This window comes from Glycine max, chromosome 3 (genome assembly GCF_000004515.6).
Source record: "Glycine max cultivar Williams 82 chromosome 3, Glycine_max_v4.0, whole genome shotgun sequence".
Lineage (NCBI taxonomy): Eukaryota > Viridiplantae > Streptophyta > Magnoliopsida > Fabales > Fabaceae > Glycine > Glycine max.
Window position 1 is genome coordinate 203,977 of NC_016090.4, and position 22,612 is coordinate 226,588.

Here is a 22,612-nt window from a genome sequence, read left to right on the forward strand (position 1 = left end):
TTTAGACAAAAAAAAAAATAAAATTGGGACCAAACATATATTTTTAGCCAAAATAAAAAGGGGGAAGTTGTATGTGTATCCCTTCCTTCCGGTCTGAAACAAAAGGAAAGGATGAAGCAATCAAAGGATCCGTTCGAAGCAGCGTTCGAGGAATCGCCGCCAGAATCCCCAACGGCTACGGAGACAGAGGCAGAGACGCAAAACCCTACTCCTCCTCCTCCTCCTCCTCCTCCTCCTTCTTCTTTTTCTGGTGTTGCTGTAGTAGCACTGAATCCACAACAACCTCAGAATCAGAAAGTGAAGAACAAAGACAATGAGGAAGAGGAGGAGGAGGAGGACAACATGGACGTGGAGCTCGCCAAGCTCCCTTCCACCGGCGACCCTCACAAAATGGCCAAGATGCAGTCAGTAACTAACCAACTAACTTCGATTCGATCCATCTCTTAATTAACTATTTACCAATTTGTCCTTCTTCTTCTTCTTCTTCTTCTTCTTCAGGGCCATTTTGTCGCAATTCACCGAAGAGCAGATGAGTCGATACGAGTCCTTCCGGAGGGCTGGCTTTCAGAAAGCCAACATGAAAAGGGTATTTCTGTTTTTCGATTTGCTTTGCTTCGCTTTCTGTCAGCATTAGGTTTTTGTTTTCTCCCAAATTGATTGATGAAAAACCAATTCTAATGTCCATTAAATGATTCAATCATTCCACCATAGCCATAGACACAAGATATTGTCAGATTATTTACAATTGGACTTCATCCCTTGTTTGCATTTTGGCTGCTTTTGGGCTCATGTATTTTTATAATAGTTTGCAGACATATCATTGTTGTAATAAGATAAGATTGCTCACAAGTTTTTCACCTCTCCTGTCTTGATGGCATGAAAGCAGTTATTGGCTAGCATCACTGGGACCCAGAAAATTTCTGTGCCCATGACGATTGTTGTATCGGGCATTGCAAAAATGTTTGTTGGTGAAGTTGTTGAAACAGGTAAACAAGCATGTGATGCTTGCTTCTAAAATCATTACAAAATGCAAACAATATCAAGGTCAATATGCAGGACTCAAATTGTTTCAATTGTACTATATTTTGCAGCTAGAATAGTTATGAAAGAGAGGAAGGAATCTGGACCAATCCGGCCTTGTCATCTGAGAGAAGCATATAGACGACTAAAGCTTGAAGGAAAAGTCTTTAAGAGATCATCCTCGAGGCTCTTCCGGTAGATGAACCAAATATGAATATTGTGTGCATCAGCTTCACTAGTTTGCTATAGTGGCTTTCGGGTAGATTAAATTTTGTAGTCTGCACCTTCTTGTTTTCAACATCTTGACGTTCATTTAACTGGAGCTAGTGAATGTGAATCAATATTAGAAGTAAATTGGGAAAATTTCCCCATTTCTGCAAATAAGAAATGTGCAATGGACACATGTTTAGGACCCAACATCTTTTCTCTTACTTTGTTAGAAAACATAGTGCATGTTTGGATCGAAGTTAAAAATATTATGGGCACGTTCCAATGTAAATCCAACAGATAAAAACAAAATAAAAGCAAAAGCCATGGTCTTGCTCCTTTGGCAAAATTACTTTTGCCTCAAAAGTAATTTTTCACCTGAAAACCAAACATGCACATAGTCATGGTGAAAAGTTGGTTGCTCGATTGGGTTACCATTGGGAACGGATGCTGAAAGTATGTTGTGTTGGGAGAAGCATACCATGAGTATCTCTTGCTCCAAAAGTAAGTTCTGACTCTTCAAAACATATCACTATTCTCTTGTAGCGCTTAATTTTCTTGTTGGTTCCTCAAATCAATATAGTAGAAAAGAATCTATCCAAGTTGTCTAGTTTAATATTTTTGCCCTTGAAAAAAGTTTGATCATGCTCGCGTTACATGTGAATCCCATGCCATGTCTCTTGTAATCAGTCTGATATGCACTATCAAAAGAAACAAACTTCCACTTAATCATGTCTCTTTGCCACATCTAAAAGATTGAGCTCCCTAGTACATTTGTCATGTTTATTGCCTTTTCCACCATCAATCAATAATCCTAGCAATTCTTAGTCGTACTCTATCTAAGTTACGACGAAGAACTTCAGGAAAATCAACATGTATTGCATGTTTGATTGACATGCTACTAATATTAAGATGTTGAACTTCATTGTCAGACAAGGGAAGTATCTATCTATACGGGATGAATAATGAAGTTTAATTTTAATTGCAATCTATCTATTTATAATCTAAAAACTTTGAAGCTTGGCCTGTAATATTTCGGTGGGTGAGCAAGCATATATCGTCTCGTAAGCATTTTATCTTCTTTTCGTATATTCTCTACCATTTGATTCGGCAATCCATTTAATTTCATTTTCTTTAAAATACTTTAGTTATCAAAGGAAGTGAATGTTTGCACTTAAGACTCAAACACGAAGAACAATTCTAATGGAGAGTAACTCTCTTGAGTTGTCAAAAGAAATTTTGTAAAGTTTCACCACTTACAAGATCATTTTTATTACTTCAAACAATTGAACTAATTCCTCTGACTTATCAGGTCTTAAAAGTTTTTTTTTTATAATAGATCTCACAATTTATCCTAATTATTCATCTTTATTTCAATATAATATTTGTACAAATTTTCAAATAAATAGAATTATTCAACTTTTGTTGATATTGTACTAACACAAAACAAATTAGCAATGCATAAATTAACTAAAGAAGCACAAATCCAACATCATTAATAACAAACTAACTAAAGTAGAAACTGCAACCTTGTTTAAATTAAACAAACTACAGTAGAATATGTCCATGAGTAGAAACATGAGAAGAATGTTAATTCACGAGATACTAGTAAAAGAAAAGTTCGTGAGCAAATGAAAAATGTGCTTGTGCTGCAATGGCTCCCAAAGTTACAATCCAAACATCTTTTTGAAACTCAAGCTATTGGCTTCAACACATACATTTTGCAAGAATGTGGTTCAACAGTGTCAGTCAATTTACCACTGAATTGTCTTTCCAATGTGTTATGCTGCATACATTGAAAAGAAGATATGTTACAGCATCATTGACCAATAAAGTGTAATGAAAGATAAAGGTCAATATCTTCTGAAAATACCATAGAATTTCTCACTAAATTATTATTTTACCTCCCAAAGATCTCTTGATTCAACAACAGTTGAAGGATGAAGGCCAATATCTTCCCATAGAGCAGTAATGGACGCACGAAGATCAGAGTATTTATTGAGTAAAACAACATCCACCCTATATTCTGAAAGAGGACCTGCCCAAACCTGATGGGAAAAAAATGCATTTCAATTATTATTTCTTTTCTTTCTTATTCAACTACATTCAAGATAGAATACACTATAACTTGTTTCTTATAATAAGAACCAAAGATAGTATATAGCAAGAACAATTTACCTCGAGAGTGCTTTCCATCCTAACCTTTTTACCTTGTTTACCAAGTGGATCTAAAATTGGAGCAAGAAGATATTAAAAACCTCATAAAAGGCCCTTAACTTAATGCACACCAAATAATTATACATGAAGACACATGTTAAGCTTCTCATCACCTTGGTTAACTGCAATAACCTCCGTATTTGATAGTATCTCTTTAGTGTCTTCAGTCATATTTCTAACATCACACCCGATAATAAGAGGGGCCTGCGGTAACTCTTTGCATGAAAAACGGAATGTATAAAGTATAGAATTTAAGTTTTATACGTAAAATCATCTTTATACTATCAATCAATCTGAAAGGAATCACAGTAGGCATGACTTTAAAAATAATTATTAGACAAAAAGTTTAATGTTTATATCCTGATAGAATAAAACAGTTTTAAATTATTATTTAATCATAAGTATTATTTGAATTACTTTAAAATAAATATTTTAAAAGTTAATAAATTTAACATAATGAATTATGATTGAATGATTATATAAGTGCATAAAATCAACAAACATATATTAAAAAAAAAGTTGCTTGTCAAAAACAAAGACAAAGTTATTAATCTTAACACCATTAATATATGAATCCGTAATAAATACACCATTAATATAATATTTATTTACCAGAAAATAAAATATAAATATAGATATTATATTGTGGGTGTATATAGTTGTATTATACTGTGGTATAGATATCCTATATAGATAATTTGTAATTGGATGAAAGTTTAACATTAAAGTATATTATGCTTTCATAAAAATTATATATATACGTAGAAGAACATTGGCATGTTTACGAAGGATAGTATAATACCTTGGAAGTGGCCCATAAACTGAAGTGAACAATATATTCATTTTTGTTCATCCTTTCATTTCCTATCTCGAGCATGTTAGGATCGATCGATTTAAATGTTTAGAATGACAGGAGAGATGAACATAAACAAAAAACAAAAAATACTCTCACTAGTCATTATCATCTAGACAAAATAAAGAAAGCATAGTGAAATTCATACCATTCCAACCACCAGGTCTTGCATAATCAGCATAAACTTCATTCATATCTGCTTTTGAAAGCATACTGCCAAACAGAATAAAAGTTACATATATAGTTTGTACAACTATCAAGTATAAACCCAACTTTAATACAATTTTTTTTGTTTATCGCTTTTTACCTATCCCAGTTATCCCTAATGTCATCAGTAATTATCCAGCTATTTCCCACTTGATAACCCCATAATGCAGGATGCATGTCTCCCCTTATTAACAAAGCAATGTGCAATTAGAGGGAAAAATTGAGTGCAAAATTTGAAAACAATATCTAAAACATTGTAAAAACAAAACACAAACTACTATTCAAATAGTGAGAAGTAGATTGGACGGCCTACCTTCATCAAAGATCGAGGCATAATAGGGTATCTATACATTAAAAAAAAAAACAATTTTCATTTTTAGGTATGAAAATGAAATTGAAAAATAACTATATAACAGTGTTGTGAAAATATAACTATTTTTACTACCTATCAATAGGCTTTGTTCCACCATTGTTACAAATGTCATACTTAAGATAATCAACACCCTAAGAAAGATAAAACAATGATGATAATAACCGTTTGTTTAATAGCAACTGATATGTTTGAGTGAAGCAAAAGGAATAATCAAATTTAAGAAAGAAGCAGTGTTATATACCCATGATGCGAAAGTCTTGGCATCTTGCTCTCCATAACCAAGTGAACCAGGCATCACATTTGCACAAGTAAAATACCTGCAAAATTACCCCAATCATATATGCATAGAGCTAAAATTTTAAAGAGTTGAGAAACATATTATGCTTTGGTTAAATCTTGTACCCTGCAGCTGAATAAATGCCAAGCTTAAGACCCTTCCCATGAACATAATCTGCAACAGCTTTGATGCCAGAAGGAAATTAATTTTGTTTTATGAGCTACCAAATTTCCCTGTCATGTATATATATTTTGGATCAAATACTTTATTAATTCAATGAAATCATTTTAATTTGATTTCAAGAGAAGTATAAACAAAACATCTAATGACAATTACAATTCATACATCGACATCCCGGATCATTTCACCCCAGCTATCATCTGCGAAGAATTATGGATCAACTATCAAGGTTAATTGCAGTTCTTATGTCATTTTGCAAAGTAAAGGGAAGTGAAAAAAAGGAGAATAAAACTAGAAACGATTGAAGAAAAAAAGAAGCAAATAAAGTTGTTTTTTCATGTACCTATGTTAACATAAATGTATCCAATCTTGGATAGACCAGTAGAAACAAGGGTGATTTATTGTACAAAAGAAAAAATGTGATATGATGCGACAATTCTAGCTGAATAATTTAGATAGAAAAAAGATAGATGTGTGATGCATACCCCATTGGAGGAGTGGCACCAAGGCCATTGGCAACGAGACTGTGTTGGCTCTCACTCTCACCATTGTTAAACATAATTAGTGTCACCACAACAACCCCCAACATTTTTCTTATCTCCATTTTCGATCACTCTATCAGCTATTGCCTCACCTAGCTGTTATATATATGTATACACACTTCACGAATCCTCCTATCTAATTATACAGTTCTTTTTCAATAACGGACTAGACAGTAGATAATGTTGTTTCTAAAATTAAATATTTTAAGATAAATTATTTGAATAAATGATATATCTTTATAAACAAAAATTTAAATTTTAATCATTGAAAAAGATAATGGAGAAACAAGAGTATTTAGAATTAAGAGAATCAAATTATAGTTGTTTAGTTTGTTTTAATTATTTTCCCACTCGTATTAATTGTGGTCATGAAATGAGTGTTTTATTTTTTATTTGTCGGGTACCTTTTAAACCGATTATGAGACGCCATCGGTCGCAAAAGCCTCCTCCTCCGATCCACTATGGCGATGCCTTGGGAGCAGTAGAGCAATATGTTCAATACACCAATTGCAAATTCCTTTTAGCTGCATGTTTACAACTAAACATATTGTTTTTATTCTTAATATATAGAATCAATAAACTTATACAATGGATTGTTTTTTTCCTCATTTTTGACTTCTCATGTTTATTTCTGTAAATAATTTAATCATATCATACCTATATATATTTGTGGGGGGTTGTGTACTTGCAATGCATGTATTGTACATATAATTTTTTTTATAACTATTGTTTTTGGCTTCCTAGTGGAATACAGGAATATTCTCCCAAATTTCGGTTATTAGAGTAGTTATGAGACCAATTCTTTCTTGATTCAAATCTTAATTATACTTATTGCATATAGTTAAACTTTATGTTTTATACCAATTGATGAAGTTTGATTATATTTTTTAGGGTTAAATATGTTTTAGATTTCTAATAAATTTTTATTTTTATTTTATATCCCTAATAAAAAAATATATTTTTGGTCCTTATTATTTTATTTTAGTTCTTCTAGTATATCAATATTTTTCATTGTCCCTGTAATATGTACAACATTTGTTATTAGTTCCAATCAAATATTTTTTTCAAGTAACTAATACAAAATGAAGTAAATATTATAAGGACTAAAAGTATTTAGGATAAAATGAAATAAAATATATCATTCAATTTCATAGTAATTATAATTAGGATAAAATATTTTAGTCCCCTTAAAAAATTTCAAATTTGGTTTAATCTTCCAAAAAAACCATTCTCTTATTTTCATCCTTTCAAATTAAAAATACTCAATCTTCGATCCTCAAAGGGGTTATAATTAATATTTAATAACATTTATAATCACCAAAAAATACACGAACTAAAGTGAAATATTTTTAATTTAGAGGAACAAAAATAAGACAATTTTTTGGGAGACTAAAACTAATTTGAAAATTTTTAAAAGGATAAAATATATATTTTACCTTTACATTTATTCTGATATCTGATTAGTTTATATTGTAAAAAAATTATAATCACAATGCATAGAAATTTAACTTACTTAAAATAGAGTTTTACTCATAAAAGAATTCCTATCCCTTTGCAATCATCAAGGGTACGTTGGCCAACATCAAGTAAGGTTAGCAAGACTTCTTATAATTTGACAAATTAAGTATGAATAGCCATAAGTCCATGTATTGTTAATTTCAAAACGCGTGTCTTTTTATATTGATGTTGGGTGAGAGAATGACCCAGTAGCGGCTACTTCATCTTCCCTTGATGGCCGCCACGTATCATATAATTAACCACCATTACTCTTTATCAAGTGCATGTCTTCATTGCAGTATTTAAATATATTTAAGTCATGTATAATAACTTGCGAAATTTACATTGTAACTACTTTTCATTCATATTAATTCTCCTTCACCAATGAACAAACATAGCAATAAATCTTGCTTTGAACTAGATGCAAATTGGTAATGCTATTTCTTCTTGTTTGAAACAAATTACTAAACCTTCTTGGACCAAATTAATTAACTTGACCTTTGTCTATAAATGGAAATATAGAAATTTGATATCAAGGCAACCTGGATCTTGTTCCTAAATCCTAACCAAATGGACAGATTAATTCTAATCTTGTAAATCAAAATGCTGCAAGAACAAATCTTATAGTAAAAGAAATGAAGGACTTGATGAATAGTAAGAACATAAATATATGCTTGGGAACAAGGACAAGTATATAGCTAGCTCAAGCACCACTAATAGTTCCAAAAAGATGACGGTTTGACTTTGGAAGGAAGGCATTAAAGTATCTTAGCATTCTCATAAAACATCACACGCAAAGAGTGCCAATTCCAACCGATCCACTCTTCTTCATTTGCTATTTTTCTCCCCAACTAGGTATCAAACTCCTCCACCAAGGTTTTAGAAAAGAAGAGAACTACATGGACACAACACACACAAACAGGTATATTTCTCCTTTGGAAAATTTCTTTTCATCATAGATGATAGACTTGATTGTGAAGACGTTATTTTAGAAAATGATGATAGAATAACAATAAACTTGATGACGTTATATTTATGTCATGTTTGTGTTGAAAAATCATCTTAATTGTTATCATCCTTAACTGGTTGTAGTTGCAATCTATCAAAATTTTTTATCAATGTCTCGAAAAAGGGTTACCTACAAAGGGGGTAACCAAAGAGACTAAGTGCAGCATTGTTGTTGTGTACAGCCGTCAGGACATTGACTCTTAGGGAAATGGGATTCTATATCGACTAGAGATAAGGTGGCCTAAGTAGTGCTTATAAATTTTTGGCAAACCTCGTTAAACAAGTTGATTTTTGTCGGATTGAATTAGATCCTAAGCCTAAATTCTAAGAGTTTGTTTATTTATGTGTAATGATCTTCAAATTATGTGGTTATTGTAACTGCTAGTTTCTTCTAATCCTACAAAACCTCCCACCTCCCTGTATCGCAAGTTCTGGTTTGTGGAACCCATTTGATTTGAGCGTACCTTAGGAGTTAGGTCACACATTTTTGCTACTTTACTCCTACCCTACTTGCCTATCCATTGCTAAGAAATGGAAGAGAATATAATAGAATAATAGTTTTTCTTCGCTTTAAAGCTAGAGTAGTGACATGATCTCAACTTATACACCACTCTTCTGTCTTTGATCCACTTCTATGTAAGAAAATTAAGATGATCAGTTATATAATGTGGTCCAAAACACCATAAGACATCGTGGCTAGGGGTAACCAACTCTATGGAAACACACAAGAGATTTGGATTACGTACTATTATTACCTTGGTCCTTTTTCTGACTCTTACTAAAAGTCTAAGCTCAACTGCATTTGATGTTAGTGAATATGAAGATTGGAAGAGCATTGATATAGCAGATTCTATCTTAAGTTATGGGTATGTATTAGAACCTCCCCTCTTGTTAATTTTTCATTTTCTAAAACCCACACGAATGCCTATTCTAACTTGAACACTTCAATTTTATTTTTTATTTTTTTTTTGGGGGGTGGGGGGTGGTGTTAAGAAGTGAATTGGGAGACATGGAAGAAAATGAATGGCAGATGGTGCAAACGAAAGGAAACCAATTTGTGGTGAACGACCAACCTTTCTATGTTAATGGATTCAACACATACTGGTTGATGGTATTTGCTGCGGATGAGTCCACAAGAGGGAAGGTCACTGAGGTGTTCAAACATGCATCCTCTGTGGGTATGTCAGTTTGTAGGACTTGGGCCTTCAATGATGGCCAATGGCGTGCTCTTCAGAAATCTCCATCAGTTTATGATGAAGACGTATTCAAGGTTAGTGTTTCTAAACTCATGGTCATTTAAGAAAATTGATTAATTTAATTACCCTTAAAATTATTGGACTCATCATATTTCTTTTTCCACTTAATTACACTCTACCTAATGCTAGTTTTTTCTCCAATCCTTATAAGAGAGAGAAAATGTATTTATCTTCTTAATTCATAACATTTATTGTAAAATAATTAAGGATATCTTCGTCAAAAAATAATTAATGCAAAAGACAACTTGAAAAGAATTTTATAAAAGCAGACAAACAAATTTTTTTTAAAAAAAGTCTTATATTTAAGAACGGAGAAAATACTAGTTATTTTCAGTACTTATTATATACTACTAAAAACAGTATTATGATTTTGAATTCTCTAGTATAATGAATCTTTCTTCACCATTGTATTTTGTGGTTAGTGGTTATTGATGTTTGAATGATTATACTGTCAAATTTTTAGTTATAATGTGCAGCTAAATAGCAATCCTCATGTAGTTCCATTTTATTATTGGAACCATAGGCCTTGGACTTTGTGGTAAGTGAAGCAAGGAAATACAAAATCAGGCTCATATTATCACTGGTTAACAACTGGGAGGCTTATGGTGGCAAACCACAGTATGTGAAGTGGGGCAATGCAGCTGGCCTTAACTTGACCTCTGATGATGACTTCTTTTCACATCCAACTCTCAGAAGCTACTACAAGGCTCATGTTAAGGCAAGTAGTTTCTTACAATCCAACAGAACAAAAACCACCTTTTGTTGCTTTTTTTTTTTATGTGATGCTGCAATGCTCAACTACCTAATAATGAATACATGTGGTTGTGGTCTTTTTCCTTGTTTATTCCTTTTAACTAACTGGTTCTGGTACTATTTTTCACTGTGTAGACGGTGCTCAATAGAGTTAATACATTCACAAATATCACTTACAAGGAAGATCCAACAATTTTTGCTTGGGAACTGATGAATGAGCCTCGATGCACCTCAGACTCCTCAGGTGATGTGTTACAGGTTTGCCCAATTGCCCCTCCAGAACTTTCGCTTTCCATTAAAGAAAAAAAAAGTCATGTGAACCTATGTTTTTAAAAGAAACACCATATAATTAATCATAGGATCATTGCATTCAACAAATATGTTTGTCATATCATGTAATAATTGCATTCAACTAATCAGTTCCCTCCATGATATCACATTTTGTGCTCAACTGAATACATTCTAGGATTGGATAAAAGAAATGGCATTCTATGTGAAGAGCATTGATCCAAAACACCTAGTGGAGATTGGACTAGAAGGATTTTATGGCCCCTCAACACCTCAGAAATATCAGTTCAACCCAAATTCATATGCTCATGAGGTTGGAACTGATTTTATCAGGAACCACCAGGTTCTAGGTGTTGACTTCGCTTCTGTTCACATATATCCAGACTCTTGGTGAGTTTATTCATCGGTAAATTTTACTGAAGTATGTTTAGTATCACAAAACTGAACTTCTACAAACCTTTAAGATTCATCTTATAATCATATTCACGCGCAAGTGAATACAAGTAAACTCCATTCTAAACTAAATTAATGTATTATGTCATAATTGCTTCATTTTTGCTTTTACCATTCATCTAATTATCTGAAATCCACACCTTTAGACATGAGTATGATAGTTTCTAACTATGAATTAATTACCTTGTCAAAGGATTTCACAATCAGTTGCAGATTCCCATCTCCCATTCATAAAGACTTGGATGGAAGCCCACATAGAGGATGCTGAAAAGTATCTTGGAATGCCCGTTGTTTTTGCTGAGTTTGGTGTATCTGCAAAAGCTCCTGGCTACAATTCAACATATAGAGACAACCTTATAAACACTGTGTACAAGACCATCCTGAACTCTACAAAGAAAGGAGGTAGTGGGGCTGGAAGCCTTGTGTGGCAGCTCTTTCCTGACGGAACGGATTACATGGATGATGGCTATGCAATTGTTCTCTCAAAGTCACCTTCCACGTCAAGCATTATATCCCTTCAATCCACAAGGCTAGCCCTCTTCAATTCCCTGTGTTCTAAGAAATGCCGTTGGGGTTGTAAGAAAAGAAATGTGTTGGAAAAAGTACTCTATCATGACGAACTGTAACACCGTATGTGGAAAGTTGCCAACTAGTGCTATGTAAAAAAGCATGTCCGTGGTGGATGCAAGAGTATTAGCTTCATTTTGAAAACGATAATACATAGTAAAACGAAGACGAGATAAATATGGGGCTCACCGTACCATTCTGTTTGTATTGATGCCAATAGTTTACTTTATATGTTCCGACATATGTGTGGCATTTTGTAAAATAAGCTAGTAATTTTGTTGTGAAGAACTATTGTGTTATTATATCGATGACAACTCTTTGAAGGCCACAAGAAGCACAATTTCGTACAAGAATACTAATCAAATGACAGAGCTATATGAAACTGAATATATAATCTCATCTTGGATGTAAGTATGTAAGTTTTATCTAGTAAGTGTCGATAGAATGCAGCTCTACTTAGCTGTATGTCCTGTTTCAAGGCATAGAACTCGAAGTTTAGGTATTACAAGTGCGGTCCCGCCAATCTTCAAGCATTCACCTTTTGTATAAAGAAACCATAGGAGGCAACTGATTAATCTCTTACAACCATTAGGTGCTCCTGCTTGAGATTGTTGTCATATAGATTACACGAAAATTATAAATGTATACTGCAGCAATAATGTTTCTTTCTGTAAGCTTTGATGTCCCCAGGCTTATGGTGTGCCTGTAATGAAGTAGAAAACCTTTTTCTGATTTAAGCTTGGGGAGGAAAAGCCAAACACAAAAAATGGAACAAAATCTTATATGTGATGGTTGTCAATTCACAAGTAGGCTTGTCGCGGGACACCTTTGAATTCAAATGTGCTCCTCCTGGTAGAAATAAATGTTGAAATAATATTACCTCAGAGAGCTTCAATCAAAAGTGATATGATTCATAGTTCTTACACAACAAAAGAACAAAAAAAGAAATGGGTAAACCATCCTGACATATTATCAGTAACCCAGGACCTAAAGAAACCTGTTGTTTTTACACTGAGAGACTGCCTTTTGGGTTAACTAGAAATTTTTACATCACCTTATGATGCAAAAGAGAGTGCACAGATTGCAAGAGGTTCACACTAGTGATTTTCTTTCGTCCAGTTTAATAAAGTCAAATAGAAAGCACAGTTCCACATTCATTCTAAATCATTTTTCTTAGTTTTTTCTCAAGGAAACAGTAGATAACTCTATAGTCTATACACATTTTCAGATGCCAAAATGGGCAGAAGCAAGAGGAAACAAAAAAAATTATCTGCTCAAGCTTGACTATATAAATTTTGCAGATAACCAGGGATTAAAAATAAAAAATAAACCAGTAAATGGAACGATATACTCACATTGCGAAGCAGCTCACTTTCTGTTCAAGTTTAATTTTGAAAGGACTGCAGCTGCTTGATCACCACCCAGAAGAAAATAAGGATGTCGCAGAGCAGCAGCAGCAGATAAGCGTCCTCTTCTTAGGGAACCTCTTTCAGATACAAGCTTTGTTGCTAAATCCCACCCTCTACTGGATTCACTATCTAGAATTTGCAAGTCAGGCCGGAGGCGAGTGTAGTCCCTCCATTTTTTCATATCATATCCACATGTTTTTAGTTCCAAGTTGAAATTCTTCAAAGCAGCAGGAGACCTTAAGCTTGGTATTGCCATTTGCAGTAGTACAATCCCAGCTGAATACATATCAAACAAATCAGGGCTGTTTAACTGCAACAATAATCACATAACTCCACTTTAGCACTTCCTGAGCAAAATAGGTGTATATGTGAAACAAACAAGAGGATAGTTAATTCAGCAGTATGTGATTAACATATTAACCAATCTTTTAGTTAATGTTCCTGCATTTACATCTTAACTAGGCGCTCTTAATTTTAATTTACAGAACAATTATATTCTTTGTGAACAGATCTTGGCCAGTATGCTGCTTTAACCGATTTGATAAAATTGTTGATCCCCACTCCCCAGTATTATATTTTTCATTAAAACTAATATTACTACAGAAGAACCATATTTTGAGTGCATAAATAGAATATAAGTAGCAAAACCTGCCACAGAACTGGTGAAAGGAAAGCAGCAATTGGTTCTGGTGGTGGACTTGGTGTTTCTTCTGGAAGTACATATAATTCTGGGGGACAGTAGTCAGGATCCAAAAGGGTACGATTTGGAACATAATTCTTTCCAATCCTCAGGTCTGTTGCTGCACCAAAATCAATGAGTTTAATCTGCCCTCGTTTAGTAACCACTAAGTTGGCTGGCTTTACATCCCTGTGAACAATGCCTGTATCGTGAATTTTCCTAAGAGACGTAATGATCTGGCGCATTATTTGTTTGATGATCAATGCATTTCGTTTCGAAGAGTCCACACCTTGCAAGACACGTCCAAACATCACTGATTCCAAGTTTGAAGGAAAGTTGCGATCTTTCATGTAATCAGCAAGAGTACGATCTCCCTGCGACAGGGGCAACCCTCGAATTAATTTAAGTAAATGAAGGAATAAACTAGACTAAGATGACAAATTCAATTTATATTTTCAAGATGGCATTTAGCACCACCTGAACAAAATATTTATAAAACTCCTGACAGTTAAATAGTGCATATTTATCCATTATGCAACAGAAATACAAGCTAGAGCACCTCAAACTTCCAAACAAGCCATTTTCCACCTTTTGTAAACTGTGAATTAGTTTGATCAGCTACAAAAGTTCCAAGGAAGTCAGCACATGTTTCGGGTGCTGCCCTAGATAGCCTGTAATTGAACCACTCCTCATAATCACCAAACTCCTCAGCCCCTTGGATTCCAACCTTAACCTGCATATTCCATTAGTCAGATTACGCAAAATGCATGCTTTTTAATCCAAAAACAGAAAATGGTAATTCAGCAACTCAGGTACTATGCAATTTACGGACCTACTTCAATTTAAAATATTTGTTCATTTACACATCTTTCTTCTCTTGATCATGAAAACAAGAATTTAGAAAAGAAGAACAAAAAAATACAGAATGGATGAGGAATCCTAATGATCAAACATTCTTGTATCTAAGGGGTCTAGCTCAGTTGGTTGACACTGACTTTCATTCCCAGAGATAACAAAAAAACATCCATCCACCAAATCAAAGAACAATAAATACCTTTTTAAGAATGACTTTATCCTTAGACTTGGCATCAAGCTGAGTTGTCTTGGCTCTCCCCCTCTTCTGCAGCACATCCACATCCACATTCTTTGGAAGCAAAACACCCGAATAGACAACACCAAAGGACCCTTCACCGAGCTTGTCTCCAACCACAAAGTCACTCCTCTTCAAGTTCCTCCTTCCAGACAAGTTGTCCAAACCCAGTTGAAGAGGTGCCAAAAGGTACGCATCAATGGCACCGACAAGAACACCTGGTCTTGCAGTCAGGTAAATCCACGTCAACCCACCAAAGACAAGGAACACCCACCTCTGCATGTCGGATAAGCCTTCTGTCACTCTCTGGAACTGGTCCACCCCGACACTGCTGCTCTCCAACAACCCTTTGGCCACGTCATCGAACAATGCATGGCACTTTGCAGAGTTGAAACGGTAGTGGTTTGAGTTTGATAAGAAGACGTTACATGTAGCATGAGCATTATTGTTTGGTTTCAGTTTCAGGATTTGGTTGTTGTGTTTAAGTGTGGAAGAAGTAGCAGTTGGAGGGAGGAGCAGAGAAGCCATTCCAAATGATACCTCTTTTGTCACTTCTTCTTCCTCACTTTATTTTATCCACGGCTTCTCTTCTCTTCTCTTCTCTTGGTCCAAATTTAAGACCTCATCCATTAAACTTCAAACCGCATAAATACTAACACCTGTGCAAGGTTGCTTTATTTACATTTATTTATTTATTTATGAAAATAGTTTTAAGTGGGAGTAATTTTTTAAAACTTTATTTTTAAAATTTTATGCCCGAAAATATTAAAATAAACTTTTTTATAATCTTGTTTCATTAAAAGATTATAGTCAAATTTATAATAAATTCTTATTTCAAAAATATTGAATATATATGCGGTCTAAATTTTATAATTTTTTAAGTTAAAATATTTCTTAGCCCTTCTAATCTTTTTTTGTTAAAAATAGTGTTAGCCTCTATATTTTAAAAACGGAAATTTTGATCCTCCTATTTTTATAATCGGTAAACTTCATTTCGTTATCTAAAGTTATATAAAAAAGAAAAAAAAAAGCATGAAAGTTACCAATTATAAAAAATATAATTCCCAAAATTGTTATTTTTAAAATATAATAAAGACTAACACCTGATTTAAAATTGAAAAACTTAAAACACATTTTAACTCCTTTTTTTCATAAAATTTTAACATTTAAAAAGCCACAAAATAAATGACAATAACAAGTTACAGTTCGTTTTAATAATTATTTTTCTACTTATTTAACCTTGGGGTGTTCAGATCCCATTCAATAAAAAGGAAAAATTGATAAAAAAAAATCAAAACCAATAAAAACTTGAATTTTTTGTTTTATTTTTAAGATATTTTTTAGATAACTAAATAATTTTATCTACCTTAACTATTTTCGCTCTGAATATTGTGACAAGTCAATACATTATCAACTTTGTTGTTACATCATTAGTTAAGATGTTTCATGGTAGCAAAAACAATAGAGGGCGTCAAGCACAATCCACATAAAACACATGGGTGAAGTAAAGGGGAGGGGTGCCCGATGTTATATGAAAAAATAAATTAGAATTTTTTTGTACCATTATAAAATAGAGGACATCAAGTGTAATAAGTGAAAACCTCATGGGTTCATGTAATTTACTCTAAATCTTTATCCAATGATTTTACAATAGTATCATCCATGTAGACTTTGGCCATATTTATATCTTGTAACTGAAGAAAATATCCACCAATCAATCAAATTTCGGCAAAGAAAAATAATTTATAGGGCGTGCAATTTACTCTAAATTTTTATCCAATGATTTTATAATAGTATCATCCATGTAGACTTTGGCCACATTTATATCTTGTAACCAAAGAAAATATCCACCAATCTATCAAATTCGACAAAGAAAAATAATTTATAGGGCGTGTCATTGCCTCTCTTTCCTGCACCCTTGATAGACAGTTCTTACAATTGCTCCTTGCTTTGATGAATTAACATGGATGATCTTTCAAGCTCATATCGATCCCCATACAATGCCGAGTATAAAAGAAAGCAACATCTAAGTTGCAAGCATTGGTTTGCGCACCCAGCAAATTGTTGTACACCCGTCACAACATGCGCAATTCCAGTTTTGCTCTTCCGTAAAACTGATATGGATTACAAATCCGTAAATCCGATATAAATTGCTCAATCCGTATGTAGGAATCGAACCTATGATTTTTACATTATTAGCACAACACTCTAAGCAATTGAGCTAATAGATCAATTATGTTATAAAATAATTAATATCGTTATATATAATACTAAAATTTTTAATATATATTTAACGCATATGTAAATTTAGATAATAAATTCAGTTGGTTAAAGTGTCATGTTAATAACCCGCGAAAGTCATAGATTTATTTCCTGCATAGTCTATTAATTTTAAATTAATTCGTAAAATATATTTTTCAAAAAATTAAAAAAAATCATTTCAGCCACTTAAGGATTGATCAATCCATATCAACTTTATGGAAGGACAATATTGGAATTGCACTATTATACTAGATATCCCAGCAATTCTATTGGGTGCACAAAGGAAAACCCTTTTAAGTTGCATTTCAAAGTTCCTTGTGGCGGAGGAGTCCAACACGTGCTAAACCTCCTAGGATTCTAGCACTCGCAAACATTGTGAGCCCGTTGATTAATCTTCCATTGGACCAACACTTCAGATGCTCTATGCCCCACTTGATCTATAAATGGGATTTCACCTACTCCCAAAGCTTCTTGTTCCTCCACTTCCATAAACTACATAGCAACATAATCACTTCACTCTATCTTATCATTTAACAGGCTCAAAGAGTAAGAATGTAAATTCAGCAAAGCCCTCTCTACTTGGTCAGTTAAGAGGATATTATATTATTTTCTCAAAATATGTAACGATTTTTTAAATGCTCACCCCCACAAGCCACAACTTTCTTTTCCTTAAGATATATTTACCCCACAACTATCTTGCTTGTTGATCCCTTTATATTACCTTTCAACGTAATTAGTGGCAAAAGCCAAACATGAACACCCGATTAAACTATTAATAACATGTTGGGATGTGTGGTGGCTACTGTAAACCATGTAAAAAATTAATTGATTTTACTTCATTGTGTCACTCTTCCATATACACTAATATGAATCTTAATTCAATACTAAATTAGGTTGTTCCATAAAATTAGTTAAAAAATAGGTTGAAAGCTACAAAGCTAGTTGGAAACTAAAAGACTAACATTTTGGTATTGAAGAAGGACTCAATCTTTCATACTCCTATCTCCATCTTTTCTCCTACACTCAAAATATCCATTTGGACAAACCTCCTCCACATTCTGACTCTTCTTTGCAGCTGGAGGATGCTGAGAACCTCAATTTGAACATATTTCATAAGCATACCCTTGCCAACAACTTTGTAGGCCTTTACGATTCCCAGTCTCTCCAAGATGCCCAAATGCTAGAGCCAGTGGCATCACTCAAACGTTTGCACATTGCTGCAAACAACTTCCATTTCGTGTTGAGGAGTCTTGAGTGTCAAGTATGTTTTCTGACTTGGAACTTTCTAAAATTTTATTTATATGTCTTTATACTATGTCCAGATTGCCTTATTGCTCTTGTGTGACCAGATTTCTCAAAGGTTGAAACCAGATGGTATTGACGCTAAGGTGAATGGCAAGGTTAGTTAGTTTTAGAAATCTTCTTCTCCTTATGGGAATCAAATTCAACTTAGCCGTCACATTATTCCGTCAAAAATAAATAAATAAGCATTCACATTAAGGGTAAAAACATATTGTTTGGGTTTGTAATGTATCCTTTTTGTCCTTGAATTTCTAAGCAGTGGCATCTTTTTACTGTTGCAAGACAAGAATGAAGCTGATTGATCTTGTGTTTTTCCTGAAAACATAAAATTATGGTTATTTGGTGGTTCCGCATTTTAACACAATCCTTTCAAAAGACATGGCAGTGATGACAAATTCTCCGCTATTCATGTCATGAGATTAATATTGGCTGTCTGAGAAACCTAACCCCTTTCAGCACCCATTGTTTTCTGCCTTTTAGTATATCTCATGTTTACACTGTTAAATGTTGCTCTTTATATTAATTGAATCTGAACCATCATGAGCCAACCCCCCTCCCCCCCGGCCATAAGTTTGTTGTTGGTAGAACTCTCTTAGAACTGATGGTTCTGGAATAAACACCTAATTGTGAAGAAGATGCATCAAAATATTTTTTATGGGAGACCCTTTTTACTTCAAGATCTTATTGGAAGCAAATCTAGTCAACCAAAGTTGATCTGCAGACAACATTTCTTCTCCAATCCCATGATTACTTCCTTGTTGTAGGGAATATGTTGCGTCCACCACATGTAAAATCAATATATGTGTGTAGAGAGAGAATAATTGTGTGTTTTTTTAGTAGTGAGAATTAAATATATTATCAAATTTATAATAATTCACAAATCTTATTCAACTCAGCTAAACATCCTTCTCAGCGAAAATTGTGTTTGTGTATATAAAATCAAATTTATAGGTAATTTTGGATGCTGGCCTTAGGTTTATATTTGGAACAATTGCAACTAAGACAATCCAAGAAATATATTTCACGTTTGAAACTTTCTTATCAACCTCTTCCACTCAAGTTATGGCCTACAACATTATGTCAAGGTGCAAGATCATTAATATTTCATTGAATACATTAAGTTGCATAAAAATGAGGATGAAAAATCAATTCTAAAATGGGGAATAAGAGTTTAATTACGCTGGTGGAGATTTTCTAGAGAAGAAGAGAATATTAACTTGTACACATGTGATCTTACTTAATTAACATGAAATAGCAAATTTGGCTTTTCGTTAGTTACGTAAGGGTGAAATAGACTATACCAATGATAAAAAAAAAACTAATAAGAAAAACAATTCTAAAAATGTTAGAACCAACAAGGGATAGTTTTTTTTTATTAGATATTAAAAATATATTTAAGTCATAAAATAATTAATTTGTCATAAAAAATAGAAAATATTTTTAATTTTTATTAATATAAAATAAACAACAAGTAAAGATTTTTTTTTTTTGAGAAAATATAATTAATTTGTCCGAACCTTAACGCCAATGCTCCGCACAACCTGTAAGGGCAACATCGTCCTATCACAACCACAAATACAGTCATATGTTTCATGGCTCCTGATGTCATCATATGACAGAATCATGGTGACGTCACCTGAGGCATCTCCGTACACGTGGCACGTCCGAAGCCGTCGATTTTCGTATGGGTTGCGGAATTTTCCTGGAACGAAACTCTAGATCTTATTGAATAGCAAGTGGCTCATTTATTGGTTGTTTATTTTGTCTTGCAATATAAAATAGTTTGGCATAATTTGACTATGTGAATGCTGAACCATACTAGATAAATATGACCACACATGCACCAGTGCACGTGAAAAATAAAAATAAAAAATCATTGATATAATAATACATATAAAATGAAAGGTTGAGATTAATTAATTAGCAACATGATAATAAAATATTCAAATATAGTCCTTGGACAGATTGGTTCACTGTTTATGATCCAATTTGTAACCTGTTTCAATCATAAACTCCCCCCCACCCCACCATCATTAACACTTTATATTTGATATGAAAGAAAGAAGGAAAAAATGAAAAAAAAAAGACAATTATTTAGTTATTTAACAAGAGTGAAAAGAGAAAAAGAATAAAAAAATATATTTATAAAAAGACATAAATGATTCATATAAAAATGAAATATAATAATTTTGTTTGTATAATTTTAAAAGTAATAGTAATTTTATTCTTTTTCTTTTTTAATATATCTTATATGTTTTTCATTGAAGATAACTTTATTCGAATTAAAAAAGATTATTATAGATTGTATAATTTTTCTTTTTAAGTATTTGATACAGGTACAAGTTAAAATAATTTTACACTAAGTTGGTTAATTCACACACAGATCAATACTTCTTTTACTCCATCTCAATTATTATAATTTCCTCCCCCAAACTTTTGAGATATGTTTTAACACTCCTTTTGACACATTTTTAATTTCATTGGGTGAACTTTACCTTAGCATCACTAAATATAGAATATTGATTTTTTAGTTGAGTCTCATTCTCAAATCAATAAATTTAACTAAGAAGAAAAATGAGATAACTAACAAGATCATGTCTTTTTGGAAAAGGACATTTTAGCAATTCTAAGTTCACAAAGATCTAAATAGTAAAAAAAATGAAATAACAATTCAAGGTGATGCAGCAGGCAATGTACCTTGAACATTGGGAGACCAAAAGAAAGCTTTTACATTATGAAAGCAACCAATATACATATATAATATAAAAATATAAATATAAGAGGCAAGGCAAGGAAGAAGAATATATTAATTTGAGGATAGTGAAGAGAAAGAAAGAATGGATGATAGAAAGGTATTGGAGGAGCTTGTGAGAGGGCTTGAGTTTGCTAATCAACTTCGACAAGTGATGATTAATGGAAAAGATAATGAGTCATCAGCAACAACGACAACCCCATTTGTTCAAAGTCTTGTCAAGAACGTGTTCAGATCCTTCACCAACACCCTTTTCCTCTTGGACAAGTATCCCTCTTACGAGGTTTCTCACACTACTAAATCTGAGGACTCTCAAGAAAGTTGCAAATGCATGCAACTAATACAATCGCAAACAATTACAATCATAATGTAATTACATGATGTCAGAACACCTTAACATTACTGTCGCTTTTGTTGTTGATATATATATATATATATATATATATATATATATATATATATATATATATATATATATATATATATATATATATATATATTTTCCTTAATTTGTCTCTCCTGTATAAGCCTAAGTCCTAACTAGTTAATTAATATTAATATATAATATTATATGCAGGAGCTACTACAGGTGCACTCACAAGTATGATCAGAATTGTCAAGCAACAAAACAAGTGCAAAGAATTCAAGAGGATCCTCCATTGTATAAGACCACCTATTTGAGCCACCACACATGCAATGACTTGCTAAACTATGAAATCATACCTGATTCCAATAATAATTCTCCTTCGGACACTTCCATATTGCTTAGCTTTAACAACACCTTCCCTACTCCAACCAAACAAGAGTGCCCCTTTTTATCATCTTTTCCCTCACCAATATCAGTGAAGAAATTAGAGGAGGTGATTCCGGCCTCATCTTCGAGGCATAATAATAATGTCACTCTACCACCGCCTGATCCCTGGGATGTTATGTCTAATTCTGCCATGTGTGATTCTGTTGGCCTTGATGATGTCAATCTTTTTTTGGATTTTGATGACTAATTGGGTCTGCAAATTTAAATTTGTTTTTCAATTTGATAGGAGTGCTCGATAGCTAGCTATTTATAAAAAATTTAAATTAAGTCAATTAGATAAATGGTTGCTTGATCCTTTTCTTGAAAGTTGGAAGAGTTTTGTTTAGTTAGTTCCATCAATATTGTGGAACATAATATATTTGATCAATTCTTCATCTATTTTCAATTCCTTTGGATTGTGTGTCCCTTCATCAAACAAATTAAAGCAGCATGCAAAGAGGATTAGAGCGGTTCTATCGGTGCAATAGTATATATATATATGGGTCACATAATTTAAAATCCATATTATATTAATAATTAAACAAGTGATCAAAACTATAAGTGTTCATATATATCCTCACTTTTTTTTGCTTTCTCTAAATATTGATTCGTTTGTTTTGCATCACA

The 22,612-nt window shown here is 33.0% G+C and overlaps 5 protein-coding genes across 10 annotated transcripts; 3 read left to right on the forward strand and 2 right to left on the reverse strand.

Moving 5' to 3' along the window:
- Nucleotides 1–30: 30 nt before the first annotated feature.
- LOC100305481 (TBP-associated factor 11-like protein) lies at nucleotides 31–1,447 on the forward strand. 2 transcript variants are annotated; one of them, NM_001249083.2, is made up of 5 exons: nucleotides 85–189; nucleotides 331–404; nucleotides 499–586; nucleotides 887–986; nucleotides 1,092–1,447. In NM_001249083.2, the coding sequence occupies exons 1-5, from the start codon at nucleotides 112–114 to the stop codon at nucleotides 1,217–1,219; spliced, it is 468 nt and encodes a 155-aa protein (NP_001236012.1). In that variant the 5' UTR covers nucleotides 85–111; the 3' UTR covers nucleotides 1,220–1,447. The 2 variants fall into 2 exon arrangements, with proteins under 2 accessions (XP_006576141.1, NP_001236012.1); XM_006576078.4 differs by having other exon boundaries at nucleotides 31–404; nucleotides 1,092–1,401.
- Nucleotides 1,448–2,564: 1,117 nt separating this feature from the next.
- Nucleotides 2,565–5,950, reverse strand: LOC100806804 (alpha-galactosidase 1). The gene is given in 14 exon segments (XM_026127702.2): nucleotides 2,565–3,013; nucleotides 3,132–3,275; nucleotides 3,406–3,455; nucleotides 3,558–3,648; nucleotides 4,247–4,331; nucleotides 4,448–4,510; nucleotides 4,605–4,688; nucleotides 4,783–4,848; nucleotides 4,950–5,008; nucleotides 5,119–5,194; nucleotides 5,280–5,356; nucleotides 5,358–5,387; nucleotides 5,500–5,534; nucleotides 5,820–5,950. Coding segments are annotated over 14 exon segments (1,017 nt in total). The 5' UTR covers nucleotides 5,884–5,950; the 3' UTR covers nucleotides 2,565–2,920.
- Nucleotides 5,951–7,959: 2,009 nt separating this feature from the next.
- LOC100801139 (mannan endo-1,4-beta-mannosidase 6) lies at nucleotides 7,960–12,435 on the forward strand. 4 transcript variants are annotated; one of them, XM_006576219.4, is made up of 7 exons: nucleotides 7,960–8,295; nucleotides 9,194–9,247; nucleotides 9,378–9,651; nucleotides 10,161–10,355; nucleotides 10,526–10,648; nucleotides 10,857–11,068; nucleotides 11,325–12,435. In XM_006576219.4, exons 1-7 carry the CDS (start codon nucleotides 8,273–8,275, stop codon nucleotides 11,755–11,757), a joined length of 1,314 nt encoding a protein of 437 aa, XP_006576282.1. In that variant the 5' UTR covers nucleotides 7,960–8,272; the 3' UTR covers nucleotides 11,758–12,435. The 4 variants fall into 4 exon arrangements, with proteins under 4 accessions (XP_006576282.1, XP_003522088.1, XP_006576281.1 ...); XM_003522040.5 differs by having other exon boundaries at nucleotides 7,961–8,295; nucleotides 9,375–9,651; XM_006576218.4 differs by lacking the exon at nucleotides 7,960–8,295 and having other exon boundaries at nucleotides 8,382–9,247.
- On the reverse strand, nucleotides 12,076–15,495 carry LOC100786843 (serine/threonine-protein kinase STN8, chloroplastic). 2 transcript variants are annotated; one of them, XM_006576220.4, is made up of 5 exons: nucleotides 14,841–15,495; nucleotides 14,346–14,519; nucleotides 13,768–14,160; nucleotides 13,054–13,417; nucleotides 12,076–12,547 (listed from the first exon to the last, which is right to left on the reverse strand). In XM_006576220.4, exons 1-4 carry the CDS (start codon nucleotides 15,402–15,404, stop codon nucleotides 13,067–13,069), a joined length of 1,482 nt encoding a protein of 493 aa, XP_006576283.1. In that variant the 5' UTR covers nucleotides 15,405–15,495; the 3' UTR covers nucleotides 12,076–12,547; nucleotides 13,054–13,066. The 2 variants fall into 2 exon arrangements, with proteins under 2 accessions (XP_006576283.1, XP_003522077.1); XM_003522029.5 differs by having other exon boundaries at nucleotides 13,756–14,160.
- Nucleotides 15,496–21,311: 5,816 nt separating this feature from the next.
- LOC100811812 (probable WRKY transcription factor 70-like) lies at nucleotides 21,312–22,382 on the forward strand (the record flags this gene model as incomplete). The annotated part of the gene is given in 2 exon segments (NM_001252891.2): nucleotides 21,312–21,517; nucleotides 21,768–22,382. Coding segments are annotated over 2 exon segments (597 nt in total), but the record flags the coding sequence as incomplete, so codon positions are not given.
- Nucleotides 22,383–22,612: the final 230 nt, after the last annotated feature.

Bases quoted from the DNA above. Each gene is read 5' to 3' on its own strand.
- LOC100801139 (XM_006576217.4), top strand. From the start codon at position 9,096: ATGGAAACACACAAGAGATTTGGATTACGTACTATTATTACCTTGGTC. The intron at 9,652-10,160 runs GTTAGTGTTTCT...TTGGAACCATAG, and splicing joins ATGATGAAGACGTATTCAAG to GCCTTGGACTTTGTGGTAAG. The intron at 10,649-10,856 runs GTTTGCCCAATT...AATACATTCTAG, and splicing joins CCTCAGGTGATGTGTTACAG to GATTGGATAAAAGAAATGGC.
- LOC100305481 (XM_006576078.4), top strand. From the start codon at position 112: ATGAAGCAATCAAAGGATCCGTTCGAAGCAGCGTTCGAGGAATCGCCG. The intron at 405-498 runs GTCAGTAACTAA...CTTCTTCTTCAG, and splicing joins CACAAAATGGCCAAGATGCA to GGCCATTTTGTCGCAATTCA. The intron at 987-1,091 runs GTAAACAAGCAT...TATATTTTGCAG, and splicing joins TGGTGAAGTTGTTGAAACAG to CTAGAATAGTTATGAAAGAG.
- LOC100786843 (XM_003522029.5), bottom strand. From the start codon at position 15,404: ATGGCTTCTCTGCTCCTCCCTCCAACTGCTACTTCTTCCACACTTAAA. The intron at 14,161-14,345 runs GTGCTCTAGCTT...CCCCTGTCGCAG, and splicing joins GGCTTGTTTGGAAGTTTGAG to GGAGATCGTACTCTTGCTGA. The intron at 13,418-13,755 runs GTTTTGCTACTT...TTATTGTTGCAG, and splicing joins TTTCACCAGTTCTGTGGCAG to TTAAACAGCCCTGATTTGTT.